General features: G+C 37.6%; 1 protein-coding gene across 1 annotated transcript in view; it reads right to left on the reverse strand.

Moving 5' to 3' along the window:
• The window catches only part of LOC127692929 (solute carrier organic anion transporter family member 6C1-like), a 123862-nt gene that overhangs the window by 78124 nt on the left and 31101 nt on the right, over positions 1–14637 (reverse strand). Inside the window, 1 exon segment of the mRNA XM_052193556.1 lies at positions 10692–10801. Coding sequence (XP_052049516.1) covers positions 10692–10801 — 110 coding nt within the window.

Below are 14637 nucleotides of genomic sequence, written 5' to 3' on the forward strand. Positions count from 1 at the left end.
TTTTTATAATGATTTGTTTGAGCTGTGAGTAAAATCATAACAGACCCTATGCAAGACAGGTGTTGATTGAAATCGGGACATATAAAAATGCAAGTACCAGAGAGCTGCAGAAGGAGAGAAGCCCCGGGGCCATATTCACTGTCTGCCAGGACAGAAAAGGGTCACTAGGTACTGTATCACCCTGTGCTTTAGCTCTCTGGTGGTGCAAGCCTCCAGGGGTCTGCCTGAACCAAGGAACTGAGCACATAGGCAGTTTGTCTGCCAGCCCGCCGGGAGTAGGGCCTGTGTCCTGCCCAGAGAGCAGCAGAGGAAGAGATTCCCTATGGCCATATTTGCTCCCAGCCAGGACAGAAAAGTGTCGCTAGGTACTGAATCACCCTGAGCTTTAGATCTCTGGGGGTGCAAATCTCCAGGGGACTGCCTGCACTCAGGAACTGAGCACATAGGTGGTTCATCTGCAAGCCAGTGCATCTCGGGACCTGTGTCCTAGGTAAGAATCAACAGAGGGAGTGACCCCCACCACACCATCTTAGCTCCATAATAGAGCAGACAGAGAACACCTGGTTGACCTTGACAACCTAAGTATAACATTGCTTGAGGCAAGACTGAGCAGGGCTCCAAAGGCACAAAAGAGGAAGGCAGCATATCAGTAATCAGTGCCAGAGGAAACCCAGTCATCCAGTGTTGCAGAAATAACCTTAAAGATCCACAGTAGGTTGAAGCACCAGCCAGTGACAATAAGACCATCTAACACCTGGGTGAATTAGATGGCTAAAGGCAAACATAGGAACATTACTAACAGAAACCAAGGCATTATGGCAGCATCTGAACCCAATTCTCCAACAATAGCAAGTCCTGGATACCCCAACACACCAGAAAAACAAGATTTGGATTTAAAATCACTAGTCATGATGCTGGTACAGGAACACATGAAGGACATACTTAAAGAAATTCAGGAGAAAATGGATAAAAAATTAGAAGCCCTAGAAACACAAAAATCATTGAAAGAAATTCAGGAGAATACAAAAGCCAATAAGGAGGAAATGCAAAAATTACTTAAAGAAATACAGGAGAACTTTGATCAAGAGGCAGAAGTCATGAAAGAGGAAACACAAAAATCTCTTAAGGAATTACAGGAAAACACAAACAAGCAAATGTAGGAACTGAGCAAAAACTTCCAGGATCTAAAAACAGAAGTAGAAACAACTAAGAAAGCACAAAGGGAGACAACTTTGGAGATAGAAAACCTTGGGAAGAAATCAGGGACCGTAGATGCAAATATCAACAACAGAATACAAGAGATAGAAGAAAGAATCTCAGATACCGAAGATATCATAGAAACCATCGACTCAACAGTTAAAGAAAATGCAAAATGCAAAAAGCTTGTAACCCAAAACATCCAGGAAATCCAGGACACAATGAGAAAGCCAAATCTAAGGATTATAGGCATTGATGAGAGTGAAGATTTGCAACGTAAAGGGCCAGCAAATATCTTCAACAAAATTATGGAAGAAAACTTCCCTAACTTAAAGAGAGAGATGCCCATGAATATACAAGAAGCCTACAGAACTCCAAACAGACTGGACCAGAACAGAACTACCTCCTGTCACATAATAATCAAAACCCCAAATGTACTAAACAAAGAAAGAATACTTAGGGCAGTAAGAGAAAAAGGGCAAGTAACATATAAAGGAAGACCTATCAGAATTACACCAGATTTCTCACCAGAGACCATGAAAGCTAGAAGATCCTGGGTGGAGCTCATGCAGACTCTAAGAGAACACAAATGCCAGCTGAGACTACTATACCCAGCGAAACTGTCAATTAATATAGATGGAGAAACCAAGATATTCCATGACAATACCAAATTTACACAATATCTTTCCACAAACCCAGCCCTACAAAGGATAATAGGGGGAAAACACCATTACAACGAGGGAAACTATACCCTGGAAAAAGCAGGATATTAAGCTTCTTTCATCAAACCCAAAAGAAGATAACCACACACGTATAAAATTAAAATCAAAAGGGATAGGAAGCAATAACCACTACTCCTTAATATCTCTTAACATCAATGGACTCAATTCCCCAATAAAAAGACATAGACTAACAGACTGGTTACATAAACAGGACCCTACATTTTGCTGTATACAGGAAACACACCTCAGTGTTAAAGACAAAACTACCTTAGAGTAAAAGGCTGGAAGACAATTCTGCAAGCAAATGGTCCCAAGAAACAAGCCGGAGTTGCCATTCTAATATCAGATAAAATTGACTTTCAACTTAATGTCATCAAAAGAGACATGAAAGGTCACTTCTTGCTGGTCAAAGGAAAAATCCAACAAGAAGAACTCTCAATACTGAACATCTATACCCCAAATACAAGGGCGTCCTCATTCATAAAAGAAACTTTACTAAAGCTCAAAGCACACATTGTATCTAACACAATAATTGTGGGTGACTTCAACACTCCACTCTCACCAAGGGACTGATCAGGAAAACAGAAACTAAACAGGGAGACAGTGAAACTAATTGAAGCTTTGGACCAATTGGAGTTAACAGATATATATAGAACTTTTCATCCCAAAGCAAAAGAATATACCATTTTCTCAGCACCTCATGGTACCTTCTCCAAAATAGATCACATAGTTGGTCACAAGACAGACCTCAACAAATATAAGAAGATTGAAATAATCCCATGCCTCCTATCAGATCGCTATGGAGTAAAAGTGGTCTTTAATAACAATAAAAACAACAGAAAGTCCACATACACATGGAAACTGAACAATACTCAATGATACCTTGGTCAAGGAAGAAATAAAGAAATCAAAGATTTCTTAGAATTTAATGAAAATGAAGGCACAACATACACAAATCTATGGGACACAATGAATGCAGTGCTAAGAGGAAAACTCATAGCTTTGAGTGCCTCCAAAAAGAAATTTGAGAGAGCATACACTAGAAGATTAACGGAACAACTGAAAGCCCTGGAACAAAAAGAAGCTAATTAACCCAGGAGGAGAAAAAGACAGGAAATCATCAAACATAGGGCTGAAATCAATCAAGTAGAAACCGAGAGAACCATACAAAGAATCAACAAAACCAAAAGCTGGTTCTTTGAAAAAATCAAAAAGATAGATAAACCCTTAGCCAGACTAACCAAAGGGCACAGAGAAAGTATCCAAATTAACAAAATTAGAAATGAAAACGGTGATATTACAACAGAAATTGAGGAAATTCAAAAAAAATCATCAGATCCTACTACAAAAACCTGTACTCAACACAACTGGAGAATCTGGAGGAAATAGACATTTTCTTAGACAGATACCAATTACCAAAATTGAACCAGGATCAAACAGGCCATCTAAACAGACCCATAACCCCTAAAGAAATAGAACAGGACATAGATAGGCTTCTGACCAAACAAAGCACAGGACCAGATGGTTTCAGTGCAGAATTCTATCAGATCTTCAAAGAAGACTTAACACCAATACTCTTCTAACTTTTCCACAAAATAGAAACAGAAGGTACACTACCCAACTCCTTCTTCGAAGCCACTATTAAGCTGATACGAAAACCACACAAAGATCCAACTAAGAAAGAGAATTTCAGGCCAATTTCCCTTATGAATATCGATGCAAAAATACTAAATAAAATTCTTGCCCACCGAATCCAAGAACACATCAAAACGATCATCCAACATGATCAAGTAGGCTTCATCCCAGGGATGCAGGGATGGTTCAATATAAGGAAATCCATAAATACTATCCACTACATAAACAAACTCAAAGAAAAAAAACCACACGATCATTTCATTAGATGCTGAAAAAGCACTTGACACAATTCAGCATCCTTTCATGCTAAAAGTCTTGGAAAGGACAGGAATTCAAGGCCCATATCTAAACATAGTAAAAGCAATATACAGCAAACCGGTAGCCAACATCAAACTAAATGGAGAGAAACTTGAAGCAATCCCACTAAAATCAGGGACTAGACAAGGTTGCCCCCTCGCTCTATATCTTTTCAATATAGTTCTTAAAGTCTTAGCTAGAGCAATTAGACAACATATGGAAGTCAAAGGGCTACAAATTGGAAAGGAAGAAGTCAAATTATCACTATTTGCAGATGATATGATAGTATACTTAAGTGACCCTAAAAACTCTACTAGAGAACTCCTACAGCTGATAAACAACTTCAGCAAAGTGGCTGGCCACAAAATCAATGTAAGCAAATCAGTAGCCTCTATATATTCAAAGGACAAGCAGACTGAGAAAGAAATTAGGGAAATGATTCCCTTCACAATAGCTACAAACAGCATAAAGTATCTTGGGGTGACTCTAACCAAACAAGTGAAAGACCTATATGACAAGAATTTCAGATCTCTGAAGAAGGAAATCAAAGAAGATGTCAGAAAATGGAAAAATCTTCCATGCTCATGGATTGGCAGGATTAATATAGTTAAAATGCCCATCTTGCCAAAGGCAATCTACAGATTCAATGCTATCCCCATAAAAATGTCATCCCAGTTCTTCATAGAGCTAGAAAGAGCAATACTCAAATTCATCTGGAATAACAAAAAACCCAGGATAGCTAAAACTATTCTCAACAGTAAAAGAACTTCAGGGGGATTCAGTATCCCAGACTTTAACCTTTAATACAGAGCAATAGTGATAAAAACTGCATGGTATTGGTACAATGCCAGGCAAGCGGATCAATGGAATAGGACTGATGACCTAGAAATGAACCAACATGCCTATAGTCACTTGATCTTCGACAAAGGAGCTGAAAGCATCCAGTGGAAAAAAGATAGTCTTTTCAACAAATGGTGCTGGTTCAATTGGAGGTCAGCATGCAGAAGAATGCGAATCAATCCATTCCTATCTCCTTGTACTAAGCTCAACTCCAAATGGATCAAGGACCTCCACATAAAACCTGACACACTGAAACTAATAGAAAAGAAACTGGGGAAAATCCTTGAGGACATGGGTACAGGGGAAAAGTTCCTGAATAGAACAGCAATAGCTTATTCTCTAAGATCAAGAATTGACAAATGGGACCTCATAAAACTACAAAGTTTTTGTAAGGCAAAGGACACTGTCAAAAGGACAAACGTCAACCAACAGATTGGGAAAGGATCTTCAGGAACCCGAAATCTGACAGAGGGCTAATATCTAATATATACAAAGAACTCAAGAAGGTAGAAACCACAGAACCAAATAACCCCATTAAAAAGTCGGGTATGGAGCTAAACAAAGAATTTTCACATGAAGATCTTCGGAGGGCTGAGAAACACCTTAGGAAATGTTCAACATCATTAATCATTAGGGAAATGCAAATCAAAACAACCCTGAGATTTCACCTCACACCAGTCAGAATGGCTAAGGTCAAAAACTCAGGAGACAGCAGGTGTTGGCTAGGATGTGGAGAAAGAGGAACACTCCTCCACTGCTGGTGGGATTGCAAGATGGTACAACCACTTTGGAAATCAGTCTGGAGGTTCCTCAGAAAACTGGGCATGACACTTCCTGAGGACCCTGTTATACCACTCCTGGGCATATACCCAGAGGATTCCCGGCATGCAATAAGGACACATGCTCCACTATGTTCATAGCAGCCCTATTTGTAGTAGCCAGAAGCTAGAAAGAACCCAGATGTCCTTCAACGGAGGAATGGATACAAAAAATGTGGTGTATTTACACAATGGAGTACTATTCAGCCATTAGAAACAATGAATTCATGAAATTCTTAGACAAATGGATGGAGCTGGAGAACATCATACTGAGTGAGGTAACCCAGTCTCAAAAGATCAACAATGGTATACACTCACTGATAAGTGGATATTAGCCTAGAAACTTTGAATATCCAAGACATAATCCACATAATAAATTATGTCCAAAAAGAATGGAGGAGTGGCCCCTGGATCTGGAAAGACTCAGTGCAAGAGTATAGGGGAATTCCAGAACAGGGATGCGGGAAGGGGTAGATGCAGGAACAGGAGGAGGGAAGAGGGCTTATGGGACTTGCAGGGAGTGGGGACCCAGAAAGGGGAAATCATTTGAAATGTAAATAAAAAATATATCAGTAAAAAAATAAGAAAATGCAAGTTCCAAATGTTAAAACAGTATTAGGCCATTAATTGTGTGTGAAATGCCCAAGAACCACTGGATAAGAGATGCAACTAATATTGGTTCTAACATATACTATGGTAATATGATAGGTTAAGCTATGGATTGATGTCTCTGATATCAAAATAACCGGTGCTTTAGATGTATGAAATACACCCATTTCAAAAGAGATTGTGGCCAAGACACTAAAGGTCTCAGATATCAAATACTGTGAATTAATTATGAGAAATATGGTACACTGCACAGGAAAACTGACAAGCCATTTCTAGCAGCAACAGATTTGTAAGTATCAGCAACAAAGTAGGCCTTGGCTTTCTGGGTTGTACAGGTCATGTGACAAGTGTTGCCACTGGACCAATTATTGTAGGTTCAAGAGAAACACCAAAGGCAATTTCTTAATGTCAGAAATTGGCTTTTGGTTCCTGACTCAATACCCCTGCAGAAAAAAATATGAGCTGTTTCACACAAGAGCAGGTGATACTCAGCAGATTATAGAAAAAAGAATCTTGGAATTAAATACTATAAGAATGTGTTAATATTAGAAAGAATGCCTGTAAACGTTTTGCATTACAATGCAGTGTGTTTATATTTTCACAATGTTTCACTATGCACACCACAATTAAAGTCTTAAAATAGAAAGGAGGAAAGGTAGTGGGATTTTTTCCATTTCCTTAAAAACTCAGAAATATATGAATGCTATTTTTTAATCTTAGTAATGGTAAAGGTTTGTTTTAGATACAACAGAGCAGCTGTTTATGATTTGCCTCATGCTCTAGCAGGAATAAAATTTGGCTAGCTGTAGATTCTATAACTGTGTGACATTGGGTATTCTGGGGACTCATCATATAATATATAAATGCTAGAGCCTGAGAGTTGGGATAATTTTGGTGAGTTGTTATTTTTTGCTTGGTTGCACTTTGAAAGTAGTCACATGTGAAGATGAAATAATAAGAAATTAGATATCCCAACAATGAAGATTATACTTGCCCCAGGCAAAACAATACTGGGCTCAGGCAGGACATGCTCATACAATCATTCACTCAGTGACTACGGCAGAAAAAGAGAGAAAGTAATGGATCAGACTTCCGCAGTCCCATGCAGGATACATGTGTAATCACCCAAGGACTTCTGGTTAGGGTGTACCTCTTAGAATTTGTGAAAAAGATTTTAATATTTTTCTTGCAAACAAGCCCTTCTTACCATACTGGAATTTAGAACACACTAAAGAACTCATCATATTACAACAATACCAAAAAAAAGTGATCAATACAGCTATAAATATACATACCCCAAGTTATTACTCTACTAATTAAAAATATAATGATATATAATTAAACAAGGTACCTATTTATCAATAAATTGATAGAAATAAGTTATTGTAAGTATACATACATGTATACATGTATGTATATGTACATGTGAACATATATGTATGTGTTATATATAGACATAAAATTATATATATATGTTATAGAGTATTATAAATCCATATAAAGAAGGATGAAATCTTATCATTTGTAAATGATTATGTGTACATTATCAGAATGCATTAATTTTGGTAAGTTAAACTGAAAGACAAATACAAAATTATCTCTGTAGTATCTAGGAGCTAAGAAAAACATTATTTGCATGTAAATCACTTATCATAATAAAGTTGGATTAGCAAGATTGGGGAAGGATAAAATGTGCAGAATATCATGTAAGGAATAAGCCTTTGTGATTTGTATAATGGAACAACCATGTTCCTCAATAATCTGTTGAATATCTTAAAAACTACAAAGTCATGTAAGTTAGAAGAGTAGGATAAAGGGCACTAATTAGCAAGATACAGTCAGTTTCTGCTATCTTCAGTGAGTAAGGTATCTTAATTATCTGTAATAATTTAGTTCAGTTTATTCAAATAATTTAAAATAATTCAAATTTTAAAAACTCCATTCTTATACTTCACAAAATATTGGTAATAATTTCACCTTCATTGTTTACTATGCAAACCAGTACTTGTTGCCTAGATTCTTCATTGCTAATTAATAAATGCATGTAATATTTGTGAGAATGAATATTAAGTAGGCCAGCTGTCACACTGTATACTTGAAACCCTAGAACTCCTGAGGCCAAAGAAGGGTTAAATGTTCAAGTGTAGCCTGAGCAATATAATGCAACACTTAAAATGAAATTAAATTATTTATGAAATACAGTTGTTACAATGAATTCATGATTTCATTTTTAAAAAAAGCATGTAGAAAATAGGAATAGATAAAGATCTTATGTAGAATACCCACTAAGCTCTAAAAGGATTCAACTGTAAGCAAGAACTGCAGCATGAGGGCAGTCAATGCTCTGGCCCTAGCTCCTATTTACATCAACCCTGTCAGCAAACTCAGTCCACACAAGAAATACTTGCTCAGTTCTTCACAGTAACAAATAAGAATATCTCGAAGTTAAAGTTAACTTGGAAGGACGAAAGACCAAGGAGAGCCACAACCAACCTGGACAACAAGAACAATGCTAGAGGTATCACTGTGGATGATTTCAAGTTATTCTACAGAACCTTAATATAAAAGCGCATGATGCTGGCACAAAAATTAACCTCGTAATCAATTTAGTAGATGACCAGATATAACTTCATGCAACTAGAGCCAGTGTGGTTTTGACAAATCATTCCCCAAATAGAGATTGTTGAAGGTAGTATCTTCAGCAAATGTTGCTGGAAAAACTGGACATATGTAGGTATAAGAATAAAGTTTGTTCCGAGTCTCTCACCCTGCACAAAAATCAGTTATGAATGGATGAGTAACCTACCCCAGCATTATACCTGAAATTCTGAAACTACTAGAGGATAAAATAAGTTCATTTAAAGATAAGGAAAGATATTTCTAAATATGATTTCAGTGACTTGAGAAATAATGTAAACAACAGAGATGTGGGATCTCATGAAACCAAAGTGCTTCTTTTCTGCAAAGGAAACCATTAGTAGAATGAACTGATATCATACTAAGTCAGAAAAAAAAATCTTCTCAAATAAATATGACAGATGGAGATAATATACAAAGAACAAAATAAACTTAAAGAAGGCAAACAACTCACTTAACAAATGGTCTAGGGAACTGTACTAAGAATTCTGTACAACAGAAGTAAACCTAATCGCCATCCTCATCTCAAGCACTTTAGCAAAAGGAAGTGTCTTTTCTTCAGTGTCTCTACCTATTATTAGATGCTATCTTTTTCAACATAAGAATAGATAAGAGATATTTAAACAATGGAATGTTCCTCATGGATTTTGTAAGCAAATTGGATGGAACTAGAAAACCATCATTCTTTGTGTGCTGTCCAGGAACCAGAAAAATAAGGAAGAGGTTCACACTTTTTTTTTTTTTTTTGATTTTGGTTTTTTCGAGACAGGGTTTCTCTGTATAGCCCTGGCTGTCCTGGAACTCACTCTGTAGACCAGGCTGGCCTCAAACTCAGAAATCCACCTGCCTCTGCCTCCCAGAGGGCTAGGATAACAGGTGCCACCACTGCCCGGCTTAGGAAGAGGTTCACTCTTAAGTAAATGATAAGTCAACTACAGTCTTTATATTCTGAGGTGTTATGTATCAAGGAAGGGACTAGAAGGAACAGAAATAGCTTAATTCATACTTTGAAAGGAATAGGGTCAATGTTATTTATCTCTGTCTCATTGTTCATATCCAGCCTGTAATTCTTTCTCTACAGTTAAGAGAAAGGAGTTTGGCATACATGGAAATGGAAAGAGGGAAGAAAGGGAAAGAGATTAGGGCCATAGTATATTTTAGTTATAAAATAAAACATTTTCTAAAAAGGAATGGGATGGTCTGAGTAGAAAAATGCGCAATGAAAGAATGAAAAACTCTAGGAAAAAGAAAATGATTAAAATTGGGAAGATACACAATGTAAGACTGTAAATTCTAATGTGAGTTAGGAAAATTCTATTGATGTTATTTTCAAGTCTCTTGGAAGTGTTATTCACAGTGTAATATTCACTACGCATGAATAAAAATGCATGTGAAAATTACAGCCATGCAATATATATGCCAGAATGAATGTTGTAAATAGAGGAAAAATATTCAAAACAGGAGGAGAGAATTGAAAGGGATTCCAGATGCATCCTTATGTCTGTGATTAATATGAAGGCTTGTTTATCATAGAGAAAAAGAAAGGATTTTTGTTTAAATATTGTAATATTATTTGTGTGCGTGTTGAAGGCTATGTGTTGACACACAGGATACTCCTAATTCATGAAATTTTATTAAATGTCATCTTTATTTCTTCGGGGAGAGTAAACACAAAAATGGGTAAAATTAATTGAAAATAAGTCAAAATTATTAGTCATGCATCATCATCCTCTAGCACTCCACCTATCTTTAGTGACATCAAATAAGGGAACTATTTCTTTCCATTATAAAGAAAATGTGTAATTTATTAATTTATCTAATGGACTCCAACCATTTCATGAAAATTTAAATTAAGCACCTTGTCATATTCTTAACTCTATAAGACAATTACACAGGTCAATTTAAATGGTTTGTTAAAAGAAATATTTTACTTTACCCAAATAGCATGAAGAACACTTTTCAAATTAGGTATAATTTTCATATTTTCAAGTCTCCTGTCAATTCTAGGAGGTTCTTGACTTTTTGCAAGCCTTATCTTGTGTGCCCCTGTAAGTCACAAAGAAATTAATCTTTTTTTATATCAAAGCCAGTTTATGAAAATATACATCATGCATTTGTACATGTAATAATTACATTTGTCATCAAATGGTGAGTTATGTTAAACACAGGGAAACTAATGTGTGTTTTATAATGCAAATTCTTCAACAATAGTAGTGCTCTGCAAAACACAATTCTTTAATAGTGAAAAATTTTCACATGTCCAGATACTCGTTATGTGTATCTCTTAACTGCTCTGAAAGTGTGGTATCTATGGCTGAATTAATTCATAATTTAATGGAGAATTCAAAAGCCATATTCAATAAAACAGCATATAATGAAACAGCTCAAAAATGGCCCCCCAAATATTATATTTATGTATCACAAAGTATTTTTCCATTGTATTGCATATTTTCTCTATTTACATTTTAAATTTTATTCTCTTTCCCCCCTTTCCCCCACCCCAGAATATTCCAATCCATCCTCCCACCCCGTTCTTCTATAAGGGTGTTACCCCTACCCGCCATCTCATTCCCTTACATCGAGCCTTCACAGGCCCAAGGGCCTCTCCTCTCATTACTGCCCCAAAAGGTGATCCTCTGCTACATATGCGGCTGGAGCCATGGGTCACTCCATGTTTAACCCTTGGTTGGTGGTTTAGTCCCTGGGAGTTCTGGGTGGTCTAGTTGGTTGATATTGTTGTTTTTCCTATGGGTTCCCAACCACTTCAGTTCCTTCAGTCCTGACTCTAACTCCTCCATTTGGGACCCCTTGCTCAGTCCAATGGGTTGCTGCAAGCATCCACCTCTGAATTTCTCAGGCTCTGGCAGGGCCTTTCTTTTTTCTTTTTTTTTCTTTTTCTTTCCATTCCTTTTTAAAATAGATATATTTTTTATTTACATTTCAAATGATTTCCTCTTTCCTGGTTCCCCTGTCCCCAAAAATTCCATTAAGTCCTCTTCCTTTCCCCGTTCCTCAATCAACCCTCTCCCTGTCCTGGTAGTCCCCTACACTGCTGCATTGAGACTTTCCAGGACCAGGGTCCTCTCCTTCATTCTTCTTGGACATCTTTTGATATGTGAATTGTGTCTTTGGTAGAGTCAGGAAGCAATTCTGAGCTTCTGAGCTAATATCCACTTATCAGTGAGGGCATACCATGTGTGGTTTTTTTGTGATTGGATTACCTCACTTAGGATGATATTTTCCAGTTCCACCCATTTGCCTAAGAATTTCATGACTTTTTTGTTTTTAATAGCTGAGTAGTATTCCATAGTGTAAATATTCCACATTTTCTGTATCCACTCCTCTGTTGAAGGACATCTGGGTTCTTTCCAGCTTCTGGCTATTATAAATATGGCTGCCAAGAATGTAGTAGAGCATGTGTCCTTATTAGATGCTGGGAAATCCTCTGGATATATGCCTAGGAGTGGTGTAACGGGGTCCTCCGGTAGTACCATGCCCAATTTTCTGAGGAATGGCCAGGCTGATTTCCAGAGTATCCTGGACCTCAAGCAGTACTACAGAGCAACAGTGTTTAAAACTGCATGGTATTGGTACAGTGACAGGCAGGTAGATCAATGGAATAGAATTGAAGACCCAGAAATGAACCCACATACTTATGGACACTTGATCTTTGATAAGGGAACTAAAACCATCCAGTGGAAAAAAGATAGCCTTTTCAACAAATGGTGCTGGTTTAATTGGAGGTCAGCATGCAGAAGAATGCGAATCGATCCATTCTTATCTCCTTGTACTAAGCTCAACTCCAAATGGATCAAGGACCTCCACATAAAACCTGACACACTGAAACTAATAGAAAAGAAACTGGGGAAGAGCCTTGAGCACATGGGCACAGGGGAAAATTTCCTGAACAGAACACCAATAGCTTATGCTCTAAGATCAAGAATTGACAAATGGGACCTAATAAAATTACAAAGTTTCTGTAAGGCAAAGGACACTGTCAATAGGACAAAACGGCAACCAATGAATTGGGAAAACATCTTTACCAACCCTACATCTGACAGAGGATTTATACCCAATATATAAAAAGACTCAAGAAGTCTGACCCCAGAGAGCCAAATAACAATATTAACAACTGGGGTACAGAGCTAAACAAAGAATTTTCACCTGAGGAATATCAAATGGCTGAGAAGCACCACACCAAAAGAAATGTTCAACATCCTTAGTCATTAGGGAAATGCAAATCAAAACAACTCTGAGATTTCACCTCATACCAGTCAGAATGGCTAAGATCAAAAACTCAGGAGACAGCAGGTGCTGGTGAGGATGTGAAGAAAGAGAAACTCTCCTCCACTGCTGGGGGCAGGGCTGTCCAAGAGACAGCTATATCAGGCTCCTGTCAACATTCACTTCTTGCATCCACAGTAGTATCTGTGTTTAGTGACTGTATATAGGAAGGTTCTCCAGGTGCGGTAATCTCTGGATGGCCTTTTCTTCAGTCTCTGCTCAACACTTTGTCTCTGTATCTCTTTCCATGAGTATTTCCTTTACCTTCTAAGGACTGAAGAAACCACAATTTGGTCTTTCATCTTGAACTTCATGTGGTCTGTGAATTGTATCTTGGATCTTCTGAGCTTTTGGGCTAATATCCACTTATCAGTGAGTGCATACCATGGTTTTGTTTGTTTTATGAATGGGTTACTTCACTCAGGATGATATTTTCTAGTTCCTTCCATTTGTGTAAGAATTTTATGAAACCATTGTTTTTAATAGCTGAGTAGTAGTCCATTGTGTAAATGTACCACATTTTCTGTATCCATTCCTCTGTTGAAGGACATCTGGGTTCTTTCCAGCTTCTAGCTATTATAAATAAGGCTGCTCTGAAAATAGTGGAACATGTTGGAGCATCTTTTGGGTGTATGCCCAGGAGTAGTGTAGCTGGGTCCTCAGATAGTACTATGTCTGATATTCTGAGGCACTTCCAGACTGATTTCCAGAGTGGTTGTACCAGCTTGCAATCCTACCAGCAATAACGGACTGTTCCTCTTTCTATACATCCTTGCCAGCATCTGCTGTCAGCTGAGGTTTTAATCTTAGCCATTCTATCTGGTGTGAGGTACTGTCTCAAGGTTGGTTTGATTTTCATTGCCTTGATGTCTAAGGATATTGAACATTTCTTTAGGTGCTTCTTGGCCATTTGATATTCCTCAATTGAAAATTATTTGTTCAGCTCAGTACCCAATTTTCTAATATTAAGTGATTTTTCTGGTGTCTAATTTCTTGAGTTCTTTGTATATAATGGATAATAGCTCTCTATTGGATATAGGATTGTAAAAGATCTTTTCCCTGTATGTTGGTTGCCTGTTTTTCCTATTGACAGTGTCCTTTGCCTTACTGAAGCTTTGCAATTTTATGAGGTCCCGTTTGTTGATTGTTGATCTTAGAGCATAAGCCTTTAGAATTCTGCTCAAGCTTCCCCTTTGTCCATGTGTTCGTAGCCCTTCATGACTATTCTATTAGTTGCAGTGTACCTAATATCATGTGGAGTACCACGAACCACTTGGACTTGAGCTTTGGACAAGGAGATAAGATTGGGGCTCGATGCCCCAGTGTAGGGCAATGCCAGGACAGGGACGCATGAGTGGGTATGGTAGTGAGCAGGGGAGGAGAGATAGGATAGCCGGTTTTGGGAGGGGAAAAGAAGAAAGGGGATAACATTTGAAATGTAAATAAAGAAAATATCTAATAATAAAAAAAATTAATGGGTCGATTTGCATTCTTCTACATGCTGACTTCCAGTTGAACCAGTACCATTTGTTGAAAATGTTCTTTTTTTTCACTCAATGGTTTTAGCTCCTTTGTCAAGTATCAAGTCACCATAGGTG

Source organism: Apodemus sylvaticus, chromosome 9 (assembly GCF_947179515.1).
Source record: "Apodemus sylvaticus chromosome 9, mApoSyl1.1, whole genome shotgun sequence".
In the NCBI taxonomy this organism is placed as follows: Eukaryota; Metazoa; Chordata; class Mammalia; order Rodentia; family Muridae; genus Apodemus; species Apodemus sylvaticus.